The sequence below is a fragment of the Anas platyrhynchos genome, chromosome 1 (assembly GCF_047663525.1).
Source record: "Anas platyrhynchos isolate ZD024472 breed Pekin duck chromosome 1, IASCAAS_PekinDuck_T2T, whole genome shotgun sequence".
Lineage (NCBI taxonomy): Eukaryota > Metazoa > Chordata > Aves > Anseriformes > Anatidae > Anas > Anas platyrhynchos.
The window spans coordinates 902,662-929,765 of NC_092587.1; the positions used below are offsets into that span (position 1 = coordinate 902,662).

Consider the following 27,104-nt stretch of genomic DNA (forward strand, 5'->3'; position numbering starts at 1 on the left):
TGTCCTCTCCAATGCCATGTTGAGCGTGACGTATGTCTGATTTAGAACAAAAATCCAAGATCACTATTTTCAGTGACTTTTCCCATGAATAATACTGCTGTTTTCCTACGAAGCCTGAAATGTCTCACTTTGCCTCCTTTCTGGAGTCCCCCAAATCCTTCCAGCACACAGCTGTGAATCCAAGTATTTCATTCAAGGCTGTATTTTCAGATCTGGTTTCTGGAATTTCTTCTTCCTGACACCCAGTTTACCCCAAAGTTCAAAAAAATGGGTTGCTAAGACAATTCTCCTCACCACTCTTCCTAAGAACCTCTCTTTTCAGATGTTTCCACTGGTTTCTAGTTTCCCAGCACCAAAATTAAACCCCTGACCCTTCTCGATCCCATCGCAGCAGAGCTGACCCCTTGCATGTCTTGCTGCACACTTTGCCATCTCTGTTCCCCTAACAGCACCTGTCTGTCCTCATGTGCTCACCTGGCCAACACGCATCTTTTCTCTCGGATAAGCATCTCGGATATGACGACTGAAACCCTTCTTTCAAATCCTAAACCCCGGCCTTCTGGTAATTTACTGAAACAGCTTCATCAAATGAATGAAAATCTCCTAATTTATATCTTCAAAAACAAGCAGACAACCCTTCCCCACCCCCTGCGGGAATCTATCCGTTATGCCTACTGGCAGCCTCTGTAACAATAAAATTACCCGTCCCTGGTAAATTATCTGTAACAATAACATTACCCGTCGCTGTGGGATGTTTACATGTTCATTCTTCATCATCAGTTACACGCCACACGTTTACACAGCACGACCACGAGCCCCGATTTTGACTGCGATCTCCGGGTATCCCCACAGCATAACCAAATTGCCCAACTCCAATAGCGAAGCCTTATATTCATTTATACCCGCAAGTTTCCTTTGCTCACACAACAAACTCCAGGCACGGCACAGTGGCTGTTTCTGCCCGTTTCTTACCCCATGCAGAACTGACCTGCCAGCCCCCGTTAGCAGAGGAACCTGCCAAAGCTCGCCCTCTCCTTACAACTTCTGCAGCCCAGCAGAAAGCTACTTATTGGCACTCCCACATTAAATATTTTTCTTTCCCTTGCAGAGCACAGTAAGTCAAACCCCAGCCCCTCATTGTAGTACAACTTTATTTTGTATTCTGTAGTTTCAGCTTCATCAACACCCTCCCCAGGCCCCAGACCGGCTGCACCTCCGGCCCTCATTAAACAAAGAATTTATGTTAAGCGAGGACAAGTGGCTTTGCTCTTTTTGCCTGGACTGTCATGATCATGGGCTCTGGGGAAGGCAGATGGCCAGAGAGGGGTACTGAGGAGAGGGAACCACGATCATTCATCCACACAGAGGAGTCACTGCTCCTGAGAGACACAGAAAATGAAATCCAAAAGCAAAATAAACTGCAATAATCCGTTAAGATCGGAAGGGCAATACCAAATTTTGGTGAATTAACAGGCCCCCAGCATATCTGGAAGAGACCGACTTCTCTGTCTCGAGGTTGTGGTCGAAGAGATGGGCTCTGACACGACAGGAGGAGGAATACGAATACTCCTCAGCCCACTCCTCACACAGAAGCTGTGGCGCTGGCAGGACTCTGCTCTGCGGGCTGCAGCACAGCACCACCACCCTCAGCACCTCCCCTGGGACGAGACTCACGCCTGACACAAACTTTCTGACCCCATGCAGCCCAGCAGCATTTATTCTCATCAATAAATGATGCAGCTGCAGGGTGCAGATGGACAGAAACTCGTGTTTATGTGTGGCAGGTACCACAGGTAGCAAGGGGCTGCCACAGAAGGGGCCTGAGACCACAGGGACTCCAAGATCAGTGCAAGCACAGTGAGACACGCAAGATGGCCGCAACCGTCAGCTGAGGCAGCCACATCTGGCGCAGGGGAGGCCTCGAGCCACCAGAGCCCCTGAGGGCCTGGAGCTTCCCCTTGGTGGAAATAATGGTGCTCACATGCTCTCACTGAGGCACTGTGCTGCCAAGTGACCGAGTTATGAGGTGTGGAGTTGAGAAGACAACGTAAGAGCAGCATGGATGAACAGAATTTAAACAGCTTCTTTGCAGTGTGGAAATGTTCGGGGTTTCCTGGGCCCTATTTGTGCACGGAAGAAGGGATAGCTGGAGACTTATGCAGAAATTAGAGGATGGAGGCTCCCAAACCATGTTCTGCCCATCGGGATGGTCCATTCTGCTGCTGTGCTCTAACTCCTGCCCTCCTCTGCAATGACTGCCCTCCCACAGAACCTGCTACTAGGCTCAGCAGCTGGGCAGGCCTCGCAGGAGACATTACTAGTAAAAAGAAGAATCCACACTAGGGTCCAACACTACTAAATGTTTTCATTAAAGACTTGAAAATGGGAAAAAATGCACCCTTAGCAAGTTCATGGACAATAGCAATTCGGGGGGCAGCAGTGGATATGCAGGAGGGAGCAGTGTCATTCAGAGGAACCCAACCATCATGAGGTGAAGGAGGTAGGAGGAGAGGCTGAGAGCGGGATTTTCTTAGAGAAAAGGAAACCTTACTGCCATCTGTGAGTGCCTAACAGGGTGGGGAGAGGCGACAGAGCTGGGCTCCTCTGGGAGTGCCACGATGGGACAAGAGGCCCAAGCTGCCCAAGGGAAATTCCAAGAAGTTTTTGGGAAACCAAACCTCTACTTGAGGGTGGTCAAACACCGGATGAGGGCTCAGACAGGTCTCCCCTCTTGGAGATACAGAAACCAGTCTGGATAAGGCCCTGAGCAATCTGCAGTGGTGGGACCTGTTCTGAGGTGGCAACTGGACCTTCACAGGGGTCCTCCAACCTGCACTGTGCCACAAATAGATTTTGCAGGTGTTGCAGGTCAATGCTTGAAAGAGTCCATTATTAGGACATCAACAAAACTCCTTCTTCTAAAACTTGCTGAAAATATACCTAATAGCAGTGTGACTTTGGCTTGGATATTCCTGATCAGCCACAGAAAAAAAGTTCAGGCTTCATTATTGAAGGCGGCCGTCAAACAAGGGACTGCAGCAATCAACAGCCTAAGCTGTCTGATTCCTTTGAGAATCAAAACATCAACAGCCACCCAGCCAAAGTACTCACATTCAACTTCCCTCACCTGAGGACTGATCTCACAGGGGGACAACGTTTGTTAGCACAGAAAGGTATCTGCATTAGTCTAATCCAGCCCTAGAAGCTCTGTTTCTTTAGGGTACAAACAGAATAAAAAGTACACCTTTTTTTTTCTTGTGTTTTGTTACCTGCAAAAGCAATAGAGAAAAGCAGGTCAACGTGCAGTTTTTGTGCTCTGATCATAACCCACATTAGGCTCTGATGAAAAGGCTCCACGGTACTCCAGGTGCCAGAGGTGGGATCAGATCGGCCAAAGCGGTGCAGAACTAGCAAGGGGTTTCTGTGCAGTCAGACAGCCTGGGAAGCCGCGGGGCCTCGTCGCTCTTCACCAGCACCAGGGAGAAGAAACTGATCCATCCGGGACAAGCAGATTTCTCATCAGAATACCACTGATCACATCCTCCCAGTTACTAAGGAAACCTTATCAGCTGTGTGGACTGGTGTAACCAAATCTGCAACCCACAGGTGGAGTTTTGCAGCGAGAGCCCGGTGACTCACTGCTCCCGCTGAGTCACGCCAGGTTTCTCCTTCAGACCTGAGTCGGGGAAGACAGACTAATTCTTCTCAGCGAAGATTATAAAGCAGAAGCTGGACTTTTTACACTCCTGCAAGCAGGAGAACGTGAAGTGCACAAGAGACATCCAGAATAACTGGATCTGCCTCACGTGAATTCCAAGTATATGCCACCAAAATCAGACGTGGAGCCCTCTCATAGTGACTGTGTCTCTCTGTTTTTCTGGGTAAGACTGTACAGTGATAACATGCAGACAGAGGACAGACTTCTTTGATGCCATTTATCTGTCCTGATATTAAACTGCTTCAAGAAGTAACCTACATTTGAGCCTTCCTGCTGCACAAGAAGTAAATTATTTAAAGTCAATATCATTTCTTGTACAAATTTACAGAGACATTTCAGGATCAAATGACAGTGATCAAAGAAAATATGCTGTCATCCACCTGTACAATGTAGGTTTTGTCCAAGGATATTAAAAGGTAAGGGCCTGAAAGACAAGCTACCTGGAAGGACCTCCTTAGAGGCTTCTGCCAAAGACTCTTCCAAAATTTCCAACTGTGAAAGTCCAAAGCAGGAAGGAGACAGCTCTGTAAAGACGCAATGTAGACAACAAATTATTTCACCTACAGTGCGCCTACCCATGGGCTGCTCAACCTGGAGGCTTCCTTATGCAGTGGTGCTTCTATCAAACCCAGGACAGAAGTATGTAGGAACAGCATGCGCCAGCAAGGTTTTATTCGTGATGGCACTGCTCTTCAAAGCAACAAAATCTGAACTACACAAACAAAGCATTCCTCTATCATGCAGGAAAAGAAGGAAATGAATAAAGAATTATCATACTGTCATGTAAACTGTATGCCCTCAATTACAGATTAGGGAAGAGAAAGGGAAAAACCACCAGACTGTAACTCTGCAGACCCTGTAAGAACACAAAATGGCACTGCCAACCTTCTCTCTGCTCCTACTCATCCACTTATCTTCTCCTTTTCAACTCCCTTATCATTGTACAAGGCCGTGCAAAAAAATAATAAGAAAAATAAATAAATAATAATAAATAAAAAATAAAACAAGGAATTGATCCAGCTGAAAACAATCCTGGCAATGAACACAAATAAGAGAGGTGTTTTCACAGTCGTATTGATTCCCCAATCCATGTCTCTCTACAGCCACACGAACAAAGATTCAAGAGGAGCTGGATGGGCAGAACAGGCAGCAAGAGACAGCGGAAGCAAGACTGCTGCTTTCTGTGGCAATGCCAGCTTCAAGTGCTCATGGAATTGTTGGCCCTGCTTCACTCAGCTCTGGATGTCAAACACTGCACTAACACAGTGAGCACCTCCATCAAGGCTAACGTCATCCCAGCAAGGAGCAGCCAAGGAAACTTCAAACACGCTGAAAAAAGGTCCATTCAGCCGGAAACAGAACAAAGAACAGAGCCACCAGTACCACCTAGCAGTCTTGGAATCTGTAAAACGGAGAACTACAGGCTCTTGTGCAGTTATCAGGGAGTCTCGGACTTACCAAGTCAAAGGCACAATGTGGATATCACACCCTAACGAGAGATGCTGTGAGACTTGGTATGCAGAGTATAATTTTACTTAACTTAAAGGTTAAGATATCGTCTTCATAAATCTGACATGGTAGAGCAGCACCTTTCCAGGCAGCAAGGAACGTAACAAACCAACTGAAGTTTGCAGCAGTATTTTGCCAGCACAGCTGTGTCAGATGGAAACGTGGGCTTTTCCCAGCCCTGCTGGGGCTCCCTCGAAAGCAGCACCTTCTAGTGAACAACAGCACTTCTCAAATTCTTCTGGGACAAAGTTTTAGCTTTTGCTAAGCCACACAAATGCACAGTAGAAGGCGTTTTGTTGCTCAGATGGCACTCATGCTCTACTTGGGAAGTAGCTGGAGCATAACCCTGATACATTAGACCTCCTAAAATATCATCCAGTAGAAATGTACATCGGTACCATGCAGACCTTAAAACATCGAGTGTAATTGCTGTCAGTGTTACAAAAATAATGGGTAAAGAGCTAAGGCACAGGATGTCCATGCCGAACACCATCTACTGCACGGAGGAATATATGCAGATGGGGAACAACACCTGAACATGGCATTTAATTTCCAATTGCTGCCAAAAATCAAGATTGCAAATTAACTTTTCTGATTTTCTGAATATATCACCATAATTACAGATACAAGGCTGCTCTACCCATTCAAACCCACATTTCAATATTGCTGTTACTTTCTGTCCTTCTGAAGAGAGTCCCCATGCCACCAGATTTTAAACTTCTCCAGGATAATATTTACATTAAGACTATTTGGAAAAAAAAGTCAGGCGCACCTCCAGTGCCACATGGTATCTTCAATTTGTTTTTTGTTTCTTTTTTGGACTGTGTGAAATCTTTAACAGGTGGAATTCAGGTAACAGGATGGGGTTAAAATATATCCCATCCAGATTTGACAGTTTATGGCTGGTTGTTTTTTGGAAGCCTGGATATTTGGAAGTTTCCTGGATGGAAGCCATCCACCAGGGAAAAAGCTACTCAGTTAAAATGTCATTTAACATCAGAAGGAAAAATAAGTGCAGTTACACTGGTAATTACTTTGCTGCACTATTGCAATGCCTGTCCTGCATTAGTGAGCCCTCTGCTTGGCCCCAGTATCTTGGGTGCCAGCAGTGGCGAGCAACCGCAGCCCTCAGCCCTCAGGCCATCCCTGCCTGCATCTGGCTGGGCCGTTCCTGCAAAGCTGCTTTCTCTTCCAGGGACTCCTCCATCATCACTTTCCCACTGCAGTCCATCTCTTGAAGACTTTTTCTTCCCAGTTCTTTTCTTGGCATTACTATGTGATTTCTAACCAGTTTGAATTGCTGACTTTCCTGTTAAAAAAAATAAATGACTTCCTTTCATGGGTGAATGCCCATACCAGTCTGAGGATCCATTTACACCTGGACTTTCTCCTTCCCTGAAGCAGCAGGAGTACTGCACTATGCCCTGCAAGGCCGGGAGGGGGAACTGAGCAATGTCATGATCTATCGCGAGGCTCTGCAGAGAGCGTCCGCTTGCTCAGCGAACCACTGGTGTGCTCAGTGCTCTGGACACAGAAGACTTGGACAGCAAAGCTTGCCAAATGTGTAAATACTGGATGGGGCTTCAGTGACATGAGTACAGTTTTCCATATGGCACACCGTTCTTGTGGGTTAGTGAGCAGGAGCCAAGGTAGGCTTTCTTCCTGCAGTCCTACATGACTGCTCGCAGACGGGGGGACGAGGCAGCCTCACCCAGACTGGGCTATGAGGGGAGAAAAACTCGCCCTACCTGTACAGCAAACCAAGTGTCTCGGTGAGGTATTTTATAAGGGTGCATATTAAAGAGGAAGGGGGAAGAGGAGACACGGGATATCATCTCCAAAAATCTCATACACCCTTGAACATGGTGAGGAATTACACAAATTAGTGTCCCAAATGATTAGTATGAAATTCTGAACACTGGGAAAGATTACGAATTTCCTTTGTCAGAGCAAAACCAGCTAGAGTAAACACTGGTTGCTACATGGAAAAACGAGTCGAAAATCCTTTACTGCCAGCGACTGACCCAGGTGCGCTCTGCGCAAGCAAACAGGCTGACGTACCCAACGGGACCGACGTGCAGACTCCAGCACTAACAAAAGCAGCTCTCAGAAGAGTGGATCCACTCTCATAACGAATGACAAGCAGAATTATATTCCTTAACAAACAAACACAAAGCCCTGTTCTCATCTTGTAAAGAAAAAAGAAGCAAATTCTCACATTCAGCACTTCCTGCCGTAGAGTCGCGGGCTCCACGCAGCTGATGAGACGAAGCAGGAGGTCCATCATTGCTGATGTATCTATATGCTTTAGCACCAGGCTAATAAATTTGTCTTTTTTCCTCAAGAATGCAATCACCTGAAAATAAAAACATCACCATCAGCTGCCAGCACAACAAACAGACATAACAGCACCAGACTTCCTATACTTTGTGTTCTTGTCCCAACCACCCAGCCTTGATGCAGAACATCAAGGTTGAGAAACTCTCCAGACAGCAGACAGAATAACATTCTCATTTCAAGGCAGTAGTAAATCAGATCTTTTTTGCTATCTTTTCTTTCCTCTATGCCCCACAGAAGTAAGAGTATCAAGGAACTAGTGAAGCTGGAGAATTTTGCTTTGCACTATGGCTTTCCAACAATCTCCATTTAAAATAATACCTCTGAATTGGAACACATCTTTCTCTAAAACACTATACAGCACGTGTTTCCAGCACCTCTTATAGGAGACTGAGGCATGATTTATATAACAAGAAGGTTCTGGGCAATGATCGAAGGCTGTATCAATATCCTTCAGTACAAAACTAAAGCTTTAGCACAGGAATATCCCTATTATTGTAATTCCAAAACAAAAATTACATAAAGGTGTTGAAACGAGTCAGCAATTCCCCCAACCAAGAAAGTTTGAAGAACTTTTCAAAGCCTACATTGCAATTCCACCCTTAAAGAGTAAAGCTCTTTTTCAGCTCTAAGAATATAGTGAGACCATGAGGACTGCAAGGACCCTGCTGTGCAACACCAACCGCGATAGCGAATTAATTTGTGCATACGTATCAGGACAAATCTCATCTCTACCTGTTCTGTTTTTCTTGCAATGAGATTCCCAATCGTCTTACTGAAGAAACTGGCAAGCAACGGGTTCAGTGGAGGCTCGTGATCCAAGAAGTCATAGAGGATATTCAGTAGAGTTTCATCCCCTCCTAGCTTGTCGTTGATCTGGGGCACGTCCGAGGTCAGCAGTTCACAGGCCGTGTTTGGGTATCTAGGATGGAACAAGAGCAACTAAAGGTGAAATGAAAACTCTCAAGAAAATCTTCACTTTCGAAAGTTATAAAGTAAAGAGCAGGGGGATCACCCTTCTTGGAGATGGGGGGAGCAGAAAATAACAGGAGAAACGAGGGTCATCTCCATTAATGGCACATTTAAGGAAAAACTCTTTCCTTTGCATATCACCTGGGGGTTTTTACCACTGAATTACACATTTCAGCTGCCTGCAAATTACGGTTAGCTCTGATCATTAGAAGTGGGGTTTAATCAGTTTCAGTACGCTTAAAATCTCTTCAAGTCTTTTAACATAAATCCATTTGCACAAGTAAAATTAACCTAAAATTTGAGGGCTGATTTGAAGAACGCATATTTAGCAGGTTTCTGTGATGTTCTGAAAAGTTGTTCTTTCCACTACTGGAGGTGAATTAAAAATGAAGATCCATATTACTGACAGCAGATAAAGACATGGTCTGCTCGAGTGCTTCAGGTTCTAAGCACGAAGAAGCATTTCTGAAGCCCAAACTTCTCAAACTGAGTGGAGTTCTGACCCTTGTTTCCTAAAGCAGTTTTGAAGTGGTACAGAGAAATACAAAACCTAAACCTATCTGTTTCAGCCTGAGTCATTTTCTCTCTGCAGGCAGAGCTGGTAATCTGTTGGTGGTTGTTTGTTTTTTTCAAAAACAAAAGGCAAATTTGCTACATATTTAAAAATCAGCCAATTAAACTAATAACATTAAAAAATCCTACCGAACAGTCTTGTTGCAAATGCGCATTCATTCCTTTGTTAGTCACTTTCCACATAACAACCGTGCCATTCCATGAGACACAAATCCAACACATTTTTCCCATTTTAGCAATCCTGTAAGGTGTGCTTTTTGTAACTTTAGATACAAGCTGACTCCAAAATCAATATGAAACCCTTCTGCAATACCATGGCGGTCACTACAACACCAAGGGAATACCTTAACTTCTGCAGAACAAGTGAACTGACGCAACCTCAATAAACAGATTTCTTTTAACCTTAATTTCAAATTAAATAAAAATGCAAAAAAGAGCAGTGTAAAGAACCAGGAAATGCTCGTGTCTGCCAATTCCCTTGCAGTAAGACCTGCGACTGCCCTACAGAGCCCGGGTTGCAGTGCTTATCTGCTGTGCCTTTCTCTCAGCTGAAGAGTCAGGCTCCTGCCCTCAGCACCTGCAACAGAAAGCTACGAGGAAACCCTAACAGCATCGCATGAGCCTGAAACCGGGCCCCCTGCTCCCAGCCCTGATCTCCCACCCCCCCAAGCCCAGCCCCGTGGTGCTTCCTAACCTGCCAACCCCCTGGCAGAAAGGGAACCGTGCGATTACTGCAGGCACTCAGAAATTTTGGGGCAGGCAGGAGGAACACTCACTGGGCAAGGCGATGGCACACTCACTTCTCAAGCACCGAACAGTCACACCACCCTAAAACGGAGCCGCCAGGACCACGGCCAGGGGCAGGACACCAGGAGAGGCAGGTCTGGGTCTGACGCTGCTCTTGGCACCTGCGGCTCCTTTTCCAGGTGGCTGCCTGCTTGCCTGCAGGCACCGTGCACACACAGCTCCTGCCCACCCTCAGCTTGTGCTGGGGCTTCCTTGTGGATGCCATAATTCCAGCACACCAACCTCACACCCACCTTTACTCTCTGAACAGCCCCTGGTTTGCTTTTCTTACACTCACTCAATAGATTTTTACCCTGGGAGATCCCACACCTCAGCCTTCTCGGTGTAGGCCTGGCTTTATCCATCCCAGTCCCATTCACTTCTCAGCAAGGAAAACTCCTCGTGTCCTGGCAGCAGGTAAAGAGCAAAGCCCAGGCTGACAGAACCGTAACTTGTTCTGTATGGACACCGAGCTGCTTCGTGTGAAGCTGTGCCTTTAGCCCTGAGCACAGCTGGTGCTCGCTGTCCGTGCAGGACTTCCAGGACACCCAGACTGAGGATTTCCAGGATGTAAAAGCTGATCTGACGCCCACCAACATGCACACGTAGCTTGGGTCATCAGCCGGTACACAACCAGCAGTGACTACACTTACTTTACTTCTAGTTGGCCATAAAATACCACGAAACCTTTCTACCATTTCATTTAACCAACCTCACTGATTTTACAGCATCACCATCCCACATTTACAATTCACCCTCCCTCTTGTTTCAGGCAGGATTACACCAAACAGGTTGGGGCTCGGATTAGTGCAAACCCAGGAAGATGGAACTGCCCGTTTCTCCTTCGCATGCATTTCCTCTCTTTAAACAGTTATTAGCTGATAACAGAGCCCTTCTTTGCTCTCCCCTGACAGCTTGTTTTCTCCAGGCTTTCCTTAGCATCTGAAGGTGACTTCTGAGGGAAGCTCTCACACCACACGGGGCCACTGCCCTCACTGCCCCCATCCCTCAGCTCCTGGAGACATGCGGAGCCTGACTTCCCTCTAGAGGAGCTGGACTGGGCAATGGCAAGGAGACAGCATGTGGAAAGGTGTCTCGGAAGCACAACTTTATAACCATTCCTCTCCTTCCATTTGCACAAGCCAGATCTTCTGCCTCACAGACCTGCATCACCCTGGAGTGCCCCGAAGAACTTGGGTCTCATCTCCCACTTCTGCTCTGCCGGTGACCTGCTCCGTATTCAAACTCCTCAAATCACTCAGGGAAATAGCAGCGAATCCTGGCAGTTATTCCAGTGATTCTCTTCCAGAGGTACTTCCTCAGGTGCTGCAGTTTGAGACAGGTCCTCAAAGGCTGACACCACTTGGGAATCCCCTGAGAAGTCTCTGAAGTGAGCACCACCACAGACCATTTAATTAGGTTTTCTGCAATGCTCCTGTCTGCTTCACACTCCGATCATCTCTCCACCCTACGTTTGATGGGTTGTCTTCGTTTGATGGCTGTGGTGCATCAGGGGTTTTGCCTTCAGCAAGCTATCTCAGAATGCCCCTGTCCAGTCGCACAGCCCAGCCACTGTAACCTTTCTCCACATCTGGACACAGCCGTCCTTTTTTAGGATATAGTTCTGCCTGTGCTGCATTATGTCTTTAACAAAGCCAGGCTCCTGCTATTTTAAATGCTTTCAATACAACCTCTGCACGCACCATGAGCTTTTTATCCATTTACAGCATCGTTCAGCTCCTAATCAGTCTCCTCACATGTGCAGTTCTGTGCCTTAAAGTTACGAAAAGCAAAGCCCAAGCCCACAACAATGCTGCTCATCTTTTTTGCTCCTACGAGGAAGGCAAATTTGAGTACGTTATGGTTACTGTTACAAAATGATTTTACAAGTTATGTTTCTTACAACTCTCAAGGTTATATGAAGAGGTTTTTTTTTCAATTTTCTGACTCATTTCTCCATGCGAAAGGCATTCCTGATTCCTAAAAACTCATGCACCGTGCCTCCCTGTGACACGTGTCCTGGCACCAGGTGAATAAATGAAATCTCTCACTATTATAGATTACAGAGCATCCAACCCTTGCAGCCTTTTCTTCACCCCTTCCATTCAGGAGCTTCATCCCAACCCGTAAGGTCTCCACGCTGCTCTCACTTCATCTCACTCGACACACAGCTCGTTGAGCAGTTATGAGCTGTCCTGAAGCTGCACGATCTCACCAGTTTTGAGACCCCTTAGTAGGTCAGGTTCATTATAAGTGGAGATTACAATTCAAGTAGTTTAAGACTACTTTGATTGCTACAGGTCTTCGTTGGGTTGCTTGGTTTTGCATGCCGTGGTTGGAAGGGGATTTACGGCTGAGCTGTCCCGTGCAGTTTCCTTTCTGAACTCCGCACGTTTCCATCCTACTGACACCTGATGAACACAGCGCCGTGCCGATCCTGGTTCTACAGCACGCATCCTTCTGAGCTGCACAGCCTTCCAGATCTACCAAGTTTCTCTCTTCCCTGTTACTAAAAACTTTTAACACCTTTTCTTAAGAGCCAAAAATTGGGTTCCGCTTAGACTTAGCCTATTCTTCTCACGTAGGTTTTATCTATTCCAAAAGGAGCCCTGTTTTTTAACACTCTTACACTCTCAATCCTCTCTCCAGTGCCTCACCCTGCTTTGGAAGAGCTCCTCTGCCCCACCTGTGTGTAGTGCTGGACGCACTTCCATAGAAATGCTGCATGAGAGCAGCTGTGTCCCAGCAAGCAGGGCACCACGCAGCTCTCAGGAGCCCTCCTCCACAGGGGACAGTCACCCTGCCCATCACTGCACCCGCTTGTCCAGCAGGCACCGCACACACTGCTCGTAGAGGAAGATACACCACCACCATCTGACACACACCTGTAAGTTAAATTGTGCACTTAGGGCCTCCCCAACAGCAGATGCTCCTCCAGCTCTCCAGCACAGGGACCACAGCTCTGGAGGCAGCTGGAGGCAGGCTGCTTCCAGCCCAGGGCTGCCCCTGTGACCTGGGGCTCCCTAAACCACAGGTGTATCCTCAAACCCTGCCGCAGAGGCGTGCCAGCCTGCCTGTGAAAGACAAGGGCACCTGGAAGTAAGCGCTCTCAAACTGAGCTTCCCTCTTCATGGAACAGCCTCCTTCAGGGATTTTGCTTCTTGAGCAATCTGTTCGCCTCCCCTCTCCTACTGCGTTATCTGTTGGGCTAGGAGAGGCTGTTCCACCTCACCCTGTAGCACACAGGAGCAGAGACACGAACTTCATCACAACCTTAAAATACAGGAAATAAAAATATGGCCTGGCTTATGAAGTGCTAGAGCATTCTGCAGTGCAATGGGAAGGGTATGAATTAGTGCTGCCATGGCCCTTGGCACCTGGTACCTCATCGTGGCCCTTTACCAGAAGGTGTGCACAAGTCTCACATTGTTTAGCATTTTCTCAGCTCATTAACTTTAATCAGTTTTCCTTCATTAAGGAAAGGTATTACCCAGCATCTTCAATAAGAGATTTGGGGTTTGAGCTTGTTTCAGGTGAGATGTGAAAACAACACGGGTAAAGAGCTGCGTGAAGCTCCAGGCCAGCCACCCCCAGGAAAGCCAGTTACCCTGACACACTGCAGGAAAGGCAGCAAGGCCAAAGAAGAGTCCCAGAATCCCAGCCTGGTGGAGCTGGGAAGGGACCTCTGGGTCCACCTGCTTCCCCCCTGGCCCAGCCCCACATCCAGGTGGGTTTGGAGATCCCCAAGAAGGAGACCCCCAGCCTCTGGGCAAGGGTTGTGTGCTGTGCTCCTGGCTGAGGAGTACCTGTGTGAAATTCGCACTTGTAGGACAAGAGGATAAAAATAATACTCCTGGCTCCTTCTGGTAATTCAGCTTTGGTAGCAGAAGCCTTGCAGATCAGCCATGCAGTATTCCAAGTTCCTACATTATGCATTTCCTGGCATTTCCTTATCTGGAAAGTCACCTAAACAGACTGACTGGCTCACAGAATACTAAACCTAAACAATCCCATCCTTCTGTAGATTTCTAGCAACAACAGCAATAACCAACACTGACCCGTTCCCACAGCGACAAACTCGTACGCTTTTATTAATTTATTTATACATGGCGCAGCCTTTTATTTTTACATAAACTTAGTAAAGAAAAACAAACTTACCAAATTCGAAATGCAAATATTTTCAAGTATACACTTAAATAAGATGCATAAATACAACTTGATGAGAGAATCAGGCACATCTAAGGAGTTCACCATCATAAGAAGAGGTTGTTTACACAGGTGCTCTCCATCACTACGTGTGCAATGGAACCTACAGATTTTGTACATGCAGCACATGGAGAACATTACATGTTTTATTCACTGTACAGATCAATTTCTTTTGTGGGTTGACTACTGAAAACCAATCAAGTTAGGAAATTTATAACTCTGAGCATAATGCTCATTATTTGCTTGCAATTTGAGTTGGACTCCATGTTCCTTGTGGGTCCCCTCCCAACTCAGATATTCTATGATTAATTTTGATAAAAATGTACTAAAGAAACTACTGGGATAACGATCATTCTGCTTGCAAAGTTTTTGAAGAAACAGCAAGACACGGGTTTTTTTTTAGACAATCTTAATAAAAAAACATCAATAATAAAGAAATAAGCTTCTGAAAATTCACCACAAATATGAGAATGCTGTGAAATATTTTTCAGTATTTGAAGGATTTTTGCATGACCAGAAATATTGTGTCATTGTGCACCAGAGCATTTCTAACATCAAGACCTCTCATTCAGTTTTCCTCATATAGGACAGAAAACAAATACCTACTTGAAGCGGACCTTCTCATCCATATCCACAGGGGGCTCATGTGTGATGAGGTTGACCAGCTCCTCCATGCAGTGCTGCTGGCAGAGGAAGTCCAGCAGCTTGCGGTTCTGAGCCTTGCACTCCTGTAAGATGTCATCTTCATCCATCAGCTCGTGAAGTGTCACATCTTCTTTATCCAGCAGCTTATCCACATGCGATGTTGTGTTCAAATCAAACTTCCAGAACATGATGATGGGACACACCTAGCTGTAACACAGAAGAACAGGGGTTACCCTTCAGTCTTCACAATTTGTTCCTCCTTTGTATTTTCCAAACAGAATACCTCAATATAGCTTCTAGCCAGCTTTTAAGAATCAGATAAATCCTTTACACAAAATTATTAAGTCCTGTTTGATTCCTGGTGTGAGAAGTCGGGTTACAGCTGTATGATACCAACAGTGGAGGTGATATACGCGTGACCTGGCTTTAAGTGCAAGTAATGAACTAAAACCACAGAGCATGTTTGTACACACAAACGGGGAGATCTGTAAAAGCAAAGCATCAGATGATGGCACCGAATCTTCCTTTAGGAGCAGCCTGTGCAGGGCCTGCTAGGAGAGCAGGTGCCGCGATGGGAAGGTTGATGATCACACAGAGGTCATTCACAGACAAGGAAACCACACTGCCCCCAGTTTGCTTCTTTGTACTCCTACTACAGTTTCCAGAACTGTGCTCACTGGCCAAAACTTCAGCAATTAATTATTTACATAAGAGGAAGAAAGGCCTTCAGCGTATCAACAGAAGCAAGAGAGAAGTAAAGAAAGAAGAACATGAGACTACAAGCCACTAAGCTCACAGACATCACAGCCAAGTGGTCCTTGGCAGGGCAGGCGAGCACGCTTTGCTGGTACACGCAGAGCCCACCCGGGTGCCCACGGACGTCAGCAGTGCACGAGGCAGCCCGCAGCACCGTGCCTCTGCAGCAGTCCTGAACCCTCCTTCTCCTGGGGGAAAAGCACGGCTTGGAGACCGGTGGTTCCTGTTACCTAAAGGACATGGGACTGGGCAGCCAAAGTTTGGTCCGTGCCTGGATTCTGCTCCTGCCTGTCCCAAAGCCGACACTAACAGTCTGCACCCAGCCACCAGGCAGCCAGGCTGGGCTTGCACGTTGTGCTGCGAGCTCAGTTTGGGGCTTAAAAGATGATCACCAACTACACGAGTGGTGAAAGGAAACTACAAATCAAAGCCTGAAACTGGAACTCGAGCAAGGCTCTCCTTTTGTGCACACTCTGGGTCTGAAGCCTTTGTAGGCATTTGGTGAAAGGAAACCCTCCTCACCATCATCTCCTTCACAGGAAGCTCTGCATGGACATTTTACATCAATCCCAACAAAATTCAACAGATTTTGATACAGACCTTTGCAAAAATGGTAAAAGTGAGGCTGCATATAACAAATACAACGACAAGTTCCCAAATAACACCTTGGGTTGGAGTCTGGTCTCACACAACCATGGCACGGTGTCTGGAGCTGAACAAAGCCAGCCCCAGAGGCACGTCCTGCCCCCTCCGAGCCCACCCTGCCGTGGTCACAGAACTGCCCTACCCAGGGCTGCCTCGAGCCCTCTCACAGTGTTTGGGATATTCTCCTCCAAACATAAATATAAATACAGAGAACTGCACATTATATTATTCATTTTCATCCCATTCCTACCTCTAACACTTTCTTTCCAGTTATCCTGACTTTTCTCTATGTGAGCTCTACCAATTCATTCGTTTCCCCAATACATGTTTAGAAGAGGCGTTATTTACACCAGACAATGCCCAGCCCAATCCTTAAGAAACTTCCAGTGCTCCTCCTCCAGCTTAACATTTTCTCTAACAGTTCTGCCCTTGGACATCTCACTCAGGACCTGGCTAACTCATTTTGACTCTTACACCAACCACAACCTTTCCCAATCTCGTTCTATTGTACAAAATATTTTAATGACCTCCACAAAGACAGACAGACTTACTGAATTTCTTTTGTTTAGAATATCAGCTGCCAAAGCAAGAGCTCAGAGCAGTTTGGCACAACCTACATTACTGAGCTTCATTTCATTTTGCATCGCTGGGTCTGTTACCATTCCCTACAAGGAGCAGAAGGCAGTAAACCACCTCTTCCCTCTTCCCCAGTGACACTTCCAGCACCTTCAGTAAGTACAAGGTAACCTCAAGCCCTCACCTGTACTTCAAGAAGCAGCTCAGTCAGGTAACTACCTGGGGATTCACGTACAGCCTCTCGTTCCTGGCTCCCACTTTGTGTTTCAGATCAAATCCTTCCCCAGGCACTGCCCCATCCTCGCTCTGAGCCCACGGCCCCACCACAGGTGCAGAAGCCTAAGGAAAGGAAGATCCAGCTTCTGAAGGACACGGAGCACAGCGAGGGGGCAATGCCACACAGGGGAGTAGGTGAGGGTGTCATGGTGTAGGCTGTGGGGAGCGGAGACTTGCAAGAAATAAACGATCATTAATACTAAAGAAATGAGAGTAGCTGTCATTCCCCATTGACAAAGGTGATAAATGTAGTTCAAACAAGATAAATGTTCTGCGTAATAATGCTATTAAGGCTCAACACATTTAAAAAACAAAGCAAATCGGATGCAAGATGTCAAAGCACTACATTCCAGATTGTCTGGAGATGTATGAGATCGTACAGCAGCATTGCAATGCCTTTTTTTAACCTAACCCACATTACTATTTCTGGAGCAGCAGAACACTTGCTCCGATCATTCAGTTTTGCGTTCTCCAGCACGTTCCCACACCCCATCCTTTGCTAGCTCCATCGCTTGCATAACTGCCTCTATCACAGATTCTTGAAACGATCCTTTTAAAAAAGAAGCAGAAACCAACCCTGTTTTTCCTGCAGGGATGCTTACTGAAGAAGGGGGCCTCAGATACTGCTGAGGCTCATTTTCTAATTACCTTTGTTTAAATACCTGGGTCCCTTTCAGTTTAACATTAACACAACCCGCAACTGAAGGCCTTACAGTGAAACACATTAGAAGAAACATTGATTTCTTCTATTATTTTACAGTTTAAGAATTCTTCTCTGTGTGCGTGTGCGTCAAAGGATCCCTAACAGAAGGATCGTTACCTTATGAAATGAAGGCATCTCTTTTTCTTGGCATAGCTCCGTTACCCACGATATTTGATAACGGCTCTCTGGAGCTCCCCTCAGTGCTTCAACCTTCGTCACAGGGAGTTTGGTTTGGAGAGCTTTTTCCCACATCGTCACTCTCTCTTATTTTAATCTCCTTGTTCATCTCAGAGACTTGGAAATTGAGACAGCGATTGCGAACCTGTCCTTGGCAGCGCTGACATGACAAAGTGAACTTGGCGGTGGCACAAGAGCAGATCACAAAGGGAACAGCTCCAATACGACCCCACAGAGCTCAGCATCCCTGTAACCACCTCCACCTTCCCTCCATCCTCCCCATACCACGCTTCCCAGCTGGCCCTCGGCTTCGGGCAGTTTGAGGCAGAGATCCCATAACCTTATGGGGATGTGAACAGCCCGGATCCCAGGGGACACAGAACCGAGATCCTGGTCAGAAAAGCACTTCACACCCCGTTCCTCTTAAACACCCAGTATCGATGATTTTAGCCAAACCCTCAGCACCACGCAGCTTCTGCAGCCACCTACCAACACCCAGGCGTGGGGCTGGGGAGGGGTACGATGGGTCTGAACGTCCCACGGGGCCCAACACCGCCGCTCCCTAGCGATGTCCCCAAACTGACCAGGTTAAGCCGATCCCAATCCTCTGGGAGCAGCTCCCCCCCCACAAATAGCAAAACATGTGGCAGAAAGAAGCGGTTTCTAATCTGAGCTCCCCATGTTCTTGAAATAAAAAAGTAAAATTTCAGCGTTGCAGCAAGCAGCAGGAGCTGCTGCATCTGTCCGCGCAGCTATGGCAATGCGCTTCCACCAATTTCTGAGCCGGGAACAGACATCTGAATTTTCAACCTACGTGACATTTCTGTGGCAGTAATGCTGTTTGCCCGCATAGCGTGTTCATCACAAACTGTTCTTCAGATATTTTTAACGAACTACGCTTAGCTATAAATTCACCGAGGGAAAAGCTGACATAAAAGGCCTTAAATTAAGAGTGTTTGGGTGCACGGCTAACCTAAATACATACATATCCCATAGGCGTGCACGGCCGACACACAGAGCTTACCTTTGGAGACCAGCCCGTTAGGAACCCAGCGGTTGCAGGTTTCTCCCTGCACCTTGTTGTGGTTCTACAGCAGCTGTCTGTGCGAAGGAGAGGCCGATGAGCGGTGGCCTGAGCCCTGCAGCCTCTGGACGCAGACACATGGCTGAGGCTGAGCGAGCAGCTCAGGCACCAGGGTGTCAACATCAAAAATGTTCATTATTACCTAAAAAATGATAATCTACTAAAGTAACTGCCCCATTCTGCAGTGATTAGGTAATTAACTTCTTTCATGTGTTTCACTGCAGCTAAGTTACCACTAACGGGGCACTCATTCTCCACAAACTGTGGGGAGTCAGAACAGAAGGGCCTTAAGAAATGGGATGTCCCCATAAGGTACCTGAGCTACAGTGAGAAACCTCAGCATTAATTAGCACGCTGCAGCCCATCAACAGGACCCACCACAGGGTCTCAGAGACAGGAGGTAGAATGAGAAAGCCTGGTTTTGGTACTAAGAAATGGATCTACATTTTTTCTGTAAACCAAAAAAGTGCATCTTCTCCTCCTGACAAACAGTTGATAAGAAAAAAAAAAAAAAAGCCCACTGAATATCAGAGGAACTGAAAACAGCGAGAGAGTCTGAGTATTACAAGACCAATAAATTGCATTCACAATTTCTTCTTGTGATGCACGGCTTACAAAGAGTCACTGCAGTGTCTTAAGGATGACATAACAGAAAGCTAAGGGTAAGGAACTTCTAAATGCTAAACTACAAGCGCTAGAAGCCACTTATAAAGTTAAGGAATACAAACCAGCACATCATGAGAGATGGATGAAGACGAGGAGCTGCTAAGAAACAGGAATGCTAAAGAGCATCCTTTCTCAAGCAGCACGTGGCATTGCACAGCTCAAGAAATTAAAAACCAGGAAATTAAATCAAGCCAGGGGCATCTTACACACCTAATGGAAAAAAAGATTTCCAGGACGGATGACCACAAAGGAGTGGATGCTGCCAGTTTTAAAGTGTTCCCAACTATTAAGCATTGCGAGTTCTGTGCTCGAGCTGCAGGTTTTGCAGGGAAGTCAGTAACCAGAGGTTAGGAAACGAAGCACACTCTGCTCACAACAAGCTACGCGGTCACTATCGCAGCTGAAGCTTGTGTCTGAATGAGGACAGAAGCAGAAGTGGCCCCCTTTGGGAGGCTGTGCCTCTTCCTCAGAGGCACGGACACTATTTTCTGCTCAGAGCAGGACAAGGAACATCCCACCTCCACCGAGTAATTCTGTGGTCTGCCCTGTTTCCTCTTGCAGAACTGCTGAATCTTCTGATGGAGCTCGGCGTGGTCCCTGTGCCTTTGAAGTGAGCTGCACCGCTTCCCACACAGCCGTTCCCCTTGAGGAGGTCCCAGTCCTCTGACCGGAGGCCCTCAGAGGCTTCCTGGCATCCCCGAGGAAAGGGACCCACACCAGAGGGGAGCCCCCGTGGGTGCTTTAACCTCAGCACAGCACCCAGCTCCCCCCCCGTGCCTCCCAGGACCTGTCAGCGAGTTGTGGTGCTCAGAGCTCTGACGGATCAATTTAGCCATGTGCACTTTAACGCATACACCTGCAGAAAGGCCAGCAAACGCAGCTCTACCCCCAAATAAGAGCTTTTACTCAGCTTTGTCTCTTGGCCTTACCATTATTGACGTGACACCATCTGTGGGTTCAGTTACCCAAACACAGAACTAAGCAGCATTAACCATTAAGCCTAAATAGTTACCGCTCAAAATGAACTCGACTTCTCTAAATTTTTCTAACAATGTTCCTTTTCAGCTACTTAATTGTCATTCTTCCACCTGCCTCATATGACAAAACCCCCTATGTGCCTATACCTACCCGATGTACCAAAAACCCCCCTGTACCACGGTTCACTTATTGTCCCCATGTGCAAGTTTCCAATTTTATAGAACTGGCACGTCCTCAGCAGTGCAGGGATGTTGTAGAGATTCGCAGCTGTGAACAGCTTAAAATAAGCTTTCCTTAACCGGGTATTTCTTCACCAAGCTGTTATCCTCCACCACCAGCCTGTCTTTATTTGTAGTAGAGGCAAAGTTCGTTGGAGATACCAACAGGCTGCTTACAGACATGGAGGTATTCAAAACAATCCCTGCTACACCGCTCCTCGAGTTTCACTTTCCTTCCTCAGACAACAAGAAAAAAAAAAAGAAAGTTAAATCAGAACATGAGAACATGAGGATAAACATGTTTGGGTCAAGGTTCACATTCTTGCTACTCAAGATAACTCTTGATAATTTTTTCTTTTAAAGCTCTTTCCAGCCCTCTTGTTTGGGAAAAAAATTGCAAGGTACTCACTGAGCTGTCAGAATGACACCTGTCCAACCTGCAGCTTGCCTTCAGCAGTGTTAAAGGCAACAAGGAGCCCACACTGCTTCCAGGCAGCAGGGGCAGAAGCCGGAGCTCTCCCTGTTCCATTGGGAGCCCGGAGGCCCAGCAGGGTTTGCAGGGACTGCTCAGGCTGTGCTGGTGGGATCTGCACAGCAGCCTAGGTCAGAGCAACGTGGAAGGAGCTGACAGAAGGCTACCAAGCAATTCTGCCTCCGATTTGGCCAAGACATGCATCAACAGTCTGTAAGGGACTTGAGGACTTGATTTTCCCCAACTGCTTTAATCAGCCCTGGAGCAATTACTGGTACTGACCTTTAACACCTTCAGTGTCGCCAAATCACATCCCAACGAACCAGGGCTGTTCACACGGCTTTGGAGTCCAGCTTTTTACAGTGACGTAACAAAATCAGGTCTGGGTCACTTATTTTCAGGGAGTTATTTCAACCACATCAGTGCACTTGACACCCAGTTGGGAGGGATTTTACCTGGGCAAAAAGTTTACTGAGGAGTTTCCTTAAGACCCTATTTTCATTTATACCTAAAATAACGTAGGTATATTTTTAATCCCAATGAGTAAGCGCACTTTCCCCATCCTCTGCATCTTTTAATACCACAGGGTAATAGAAAACCTTTATTGCTAGAGAGCTACTAAGAGAGGAGGGTCTGGCAATCCTATATCAGCTGGGGCAATACAAACTGCAAACCAAGTAGAAAGAAACGGTCTTAAATGCAACTTGTAACGTGCTTTGCTGTCCTATGACAATCATCTTTGGTGTCAAAATAAAGTCAGTTTAGCCCTCTGATCTGTTAGTTTTCTTCTGTTCTTGCGTGGAGCTGCCAAAGTAGGCTCCTTGTAAGCCAGGTGGAGGAACAACCAGCGCATCGCTGAAGGCTGCCACCAGCAGGAAGCTCTGACAAATCACACCATTAGGAGGAACAGGAAATATTTCACATTGCAACTGACAGCAAGAACCAGGTCAGGCTCAGAACATTTTGTATAGAAGACTGCCTTGATGCCTGTATGACAATTCACAGCCTTGAAGGCAGGCAGGTGCTTTCCAGACACAGGGAGGAGGCAGATAAAAAACACAGGATACTGAGGAGATGGAGGACAGGAGAAAAAAAATTAACAAAACTAAGGTGCCCAAAAGGTGTTCCTTGTATTTTCATATGCTAAGTGGCTTAGCTGTTGCAGTTTTCTGTAAAAACATCTTTAAACGTGGTCCATGGCTGTGCTCACCTGTGTGAGCAGGAAAGGACACAGATTTGTTGCAGCAAGGTTTTGCTCCTCAGTGCCTGCCTGTCAGTAACACATCCCCACCTCCTCCCCATGTTTTGTGGGCAAGAAATACCAGATGCAGAGCTCTGAGGAGGCAGGGCTTGTTAGTCTTGTAATTCAGTACCGGAACAGAAAGACAAACATTTCCTACATGCTTCTGAACAAGTCAGGTATCACCACCCTTCCAGTTTGCTAATGAAATGAATGATCTGTGCTGGCAGACACTTGCACAGCTGCACTAAGCCCTGCTACGCTCGGGCACCAAACCAGATGAGGCCCCAACACGTCCCCAAAAACACACCTTACTCCTGGCACCTGCCACACCTCGGGTATCAGGACTCAGTCTGGATCATCTGTGTCAGCTGCAAACTAGCAACAGCTTTTGCTTTTTCAGTCAGACAACCGAAGCCCTGTAAAGCTGCTGGTTGTGCATTTCTGCAGGAGCACCGAAGGGAGAACCACGACGACTTCAGGAAACGAGCTTCCTGTGACTGCACAACGCCATTTCTGGAGATTAACTGCTTTGTGGAGAACGTTTCTAAATTTCATAGACGTAGAATTAAGCTGTCATTCAAACACTTGCTATTTGCCAACACTACACTCCAGGAATGTTTTAATATTTACAAGGTATGCACAGGCTTCAATCAGGAACCAGCAGAACACGCAGAGCCATTGGTGACTGAGCACAGATGCTGGGGCAGATAGCGACACAAAATAAATGAGTTCTCTCACCGCGTGGTTCAGTCAGCACCACGTTTTGTCTCACTGCTTACCCAGGTAGCATCAAAAGCCTACTTTCTCTTTTGGGGGGCCTTCAGCGACTGCTTTGCCCCTCCTGCCTCGCTTTGTCTCATCCTTCCGCCTAGCAGCGATTTCCGCCCTGTGGTCAGGCCTTTATTTCAGTTAACAGTTGTGCTGGGGTGGAGGGAGGGCTTTTTTTAAAGCCTTCACCAAGTGTCATTAAGTTTGACAGAGGCCTCTACGTTCACTAGAAAAAAGCCTGCAGAAATAACACGTGGTTAAAATTCATCGACAGGCAGCCCGATACTTGTGCTACCGTAACACCTACAGCACCTTGCAGTTCTCTGGCTGCCATAAACGCACACATTTCCTGCTTTCCCTAAAACTTCGGATGAATTTGTGTCTTAATTACTGCATTTGTGTTTTGTCCAGGATCATTCCCGTAGCTATTTCCATAGTTACCAAAGGCTACCCTGAGCTTTACTGAATACGGGCGCACACGCACCAAAATCCCACACCATTTTCCTACCTTCTAGAATGCTCTTGGAGCGTTCAGTACTCCAAGACCAGTAAAAATGAACATTGGAGGGCCAGAAATCACCACAGGCAACTCCTCCTGGAAACTGGGAGGAAATTACCAAGATTTACGGACTTTTTATTTAAGCCTATTTAAGCCCATTCCTGATAAAATAAAACATTGAACATTTTCCACTTAGCAACTAAGTGGAAACACATGGAAATGCTGAGTGGTGTATTATCCTTCTTGTTTCCAAAATGAAAGCATTTTTGAATCCTTCTGACTCTCCTGTAACATCCTGTCTGTAGTGAAAACATGAAAGGCCAACCGCTTCAGCAGCTAAGTCAGGGGTGAAGAGTCTCGCTAGGTCTCACTCACTTTGACATGTCTCCTTGGTCTTACCAGACGTGGATTCCTGAAATGAATTCTATGATTTTTTTTGCTCAAATTTTATATGAAATTTCCTTTATTTCCCCTATAAGCATAAACGATCAAACTTTTCTATACGGGGAAAAAGAAAACCACCTGGAGAATTATCTCCAACTGCAGCATGAACAGAGACAGCTTCAGAACACAGCTGTGAGATGACAGCGGATCACCAGGACTAGTGGGACTCACCCAAACACTTGACAGCTTTAAAACACCGTTGCTGAACAACCAGTGCAGGAAATAAAGAATCACATTATTTAACCTGGTGAACTTGAGGTCTGAAACTTACTTTCAAAAAGTCTGCTTAAAGCAAATTGTTACGTAATTTATTAAAAATACAACAAAAACAAACAGATGGCCAAGAACAGTAAGATCAGTGGTTCGCCTGAAACCCCAAAGAGGAATTTTGTATAGACTGCTCCAGATAATCCTAAGGAAAAGCTCAGTTTCTTGTCAATCAGCAGCTGGTATAAACATAAAGAGTAAGAGAAAAATGCAGCAGGTAAGGCCCCAAAAGAACCAGAGCTCCTCGATGTATTTGTAAGTAACATCAGGAGAAAGACGAGCAGCAAGGTAGCAGCATTTACTAGCCACAGAAAAACATTTAGCTTAAACCTCAAAGCTGACGACCAGCTGCAGAACGATCGCATGGTAATTAGCAACTGGACAAGAAAAGGGCAGCTCGAACCCCGTGCTCTGCTCATGGCAGGAAACCCGGCACCCAGCAGCCACCCGCGAGCCGTCAGTGCCCTTCTGAGCAGGGCCCTGCAGCCACCCGGTGCCCAGACAGCAGTGCCAGCACCACGCTGATCCGAGGTGTATCCCACGCTGTCCTGTTTCTTTCCTCTGAACTTCCACATGCTTGCACTCCTCTGCCTGCCCACCCCAGGCTCGGGACCTCCTTCCTTCCTCCCGCGGGCTTGTGGAGCTGTCTCGGGACAGAGCCACCTCCCTGACTTCCACCAGGATCAAGTGCTGCAGCCAGCACGGAGCAAACAAGCAGCCCTCCTCAGAAGCAATGTGGCACTTTAACAAATTAAACAGCTGCTGCTTGTTACAGCCACTAGGAGAAGATCGGGGAGCCACTGCTCAAGGATCTCCATACAGAGCAGCAGCCAAGGGCGTAAAAGCAGCACCAGGATTTATTACGAGTAGGAATAAGCAAGTAAACAGAAGGCGTGACTTCGTTTTGACTATCGTGTGTTTGCATCTCCAGCACTGGTCTGGTTAGCTTCCCTGCGAAGAGAGCAGAGCGAGAACAAGTACAGCTGGTCTGAGCAGCTCCCCTACGGGACTGAGCAGAACTAGAGCAAGCGCGGCTTCTTCCCAAGCCGCATGAAACTCGACTTGATGGATGGCTGCAGCTCAGGAACCCAGCAGATACAAAGAGCCGTGAATGGCGCTGAGGAGGAGGATAGGCAGTCAGTCATTTACAGCTTCCTACAAACCTCAGAATGGCGACACCTCAAAGCTATCAAGCAGCCAATTTAAGAAGAGGCAGAATGAAGTACTAATTATGTTCCACACAGCAAGAAAAAACCCCGAGGAGTTTACTGGCCTAGAAGGTGGTGGTGTCCAAAAGCTCAATTCTCTTCACACCGAGTTCATTAGACCAGCTGACAGAAACCAGGTTTATGAAGGATCCTCAAACGTTTTGCAGCACTGAGAGTTCAGAATAAACCACCAACCTGGAGGCTGTCAGCAAGCTGGAGTGCCCGCCCTCCCCAAACCCTGCTCTCAGCTCCCCCAGCACATCCTTTGCAGGAGCAGGTACCAGCGTCCTGAGCCAGCTGGGTCCCGAGAATGACTGCAATTTGTCAGTGGGCTACACTTATTTCCAACTATTTTCTATTTCTATCTATTTTGCTGGCACAGACAACCGCCTTGTTACCATCCATGTGCTGCAGCTCAAATGGCTTCCAGAACCATTTTCACCAGTTTCAAACCATCAGGTCCGACAGGCTACATAACCATAGCCAGCTCCAGCAGCAGCAGTGCCTCTTTCTGCAGCTCACCTGTAACAAACCTGGGGATCTCCTGAATTCTCTCAGGAGCTTTGAGAATGCTTTCACTCCATCCAAGGGTTCAGCAGACTTTTCTAGTACTTCTCTAGAGGAAAGGGGGCTCCTTCACAGCCTACTCCCCCAGAGAAACCTTTCTTCACACACAGTCTCTTACCTTTGTAGCATTAAGAAAGCTTTTCCTAACTGAAATACGCACAGGAACATGACCGAGTCCATCAGCTCCACCACGTGCATGGATCCAGCAAGGACTGCCTGCTCCCACGAGCAGCCAGCCCAGCACCCTGCCTCACAGAGCCAGGACATCTCCAAATAACCCTGGGGCACCAAGTCCCCTGGGTAATTACAGGCTGCATGCAAGGGCACTTCCACTTGCTTTAAGCTGCCTGCTTGATCACTTTGGTGCATGCTTCCAGTTTCACCCGATGAAAACCTTTCACTCTCACGTCACGCCTATTCACTTTCACTACCCCAGTGACCAAGCTTTTTTTCTGTGTGTCATTTCCATCTTGCCACTTCTTAGAAGAGCCACAAGCAGCTTCCAGAATTATAGATAGCCACCGGAAAGTTAAAAAAAAAATAAATGTTCTGTCTTCTTCCCATTAACTGTGGGCATTAAATTCAAGTTCATGTTTTGGGAAGCAGTTGGCAGTTCAGCCTGCTTTTAGGGAGTATCCCGCCCAGCACACCAGGCCCAGTCTGCAGATCCAACAGCAGCAGAGCTCCCCAGCTGCACACAACCAGCCCCGAATCACCAGCAGGACCCTCCTGGTGATGTTACAGTTCCTTCTGAAACGCCTCCAGGTGTGAAATATCAACACCAACCTCAGCAGCGACCACCAGCACACAC

The 27,104-nt window shown here is 46.9% G+C and overlaps 1 protein-coding gene across 2 annotated transcripts in view; it reads right to left on the reverse strand.

Moving 5' to 3' along the window:
* The window catches only part of PPP6R2 (protein phosphatase 6 regulatory subunit 2), a 94,657-nt gene that overhangs the window by 43,966 nt on the left and 23,587 nt on the right, over positions 1-27,104 (reverse strand). For both annotated transcript variants that reach the window (XM_027461922.3, XM_027461924.3), the window contains exons 3-5: positions 14,708-14,953; positions 8,300-8,486; positions 7,446-7,583 (exon numbers count right to left, since the gene is read on the reverse strand). In XM_027461922.3, the coding sequence (XP_027317723.3) occupies positions 7,446-7,583; positions 8,300-8,486; positions 14,708-14,934 (552 nt within the window). In that variant the 5' untranslated portion in view covers positions 14,935-14,953. The remainder of the gene's footprint in view (positions 1-7,445; positions 7,584-8,299; positions 8,487-14,707; positions 14,954-27,104) is intronic.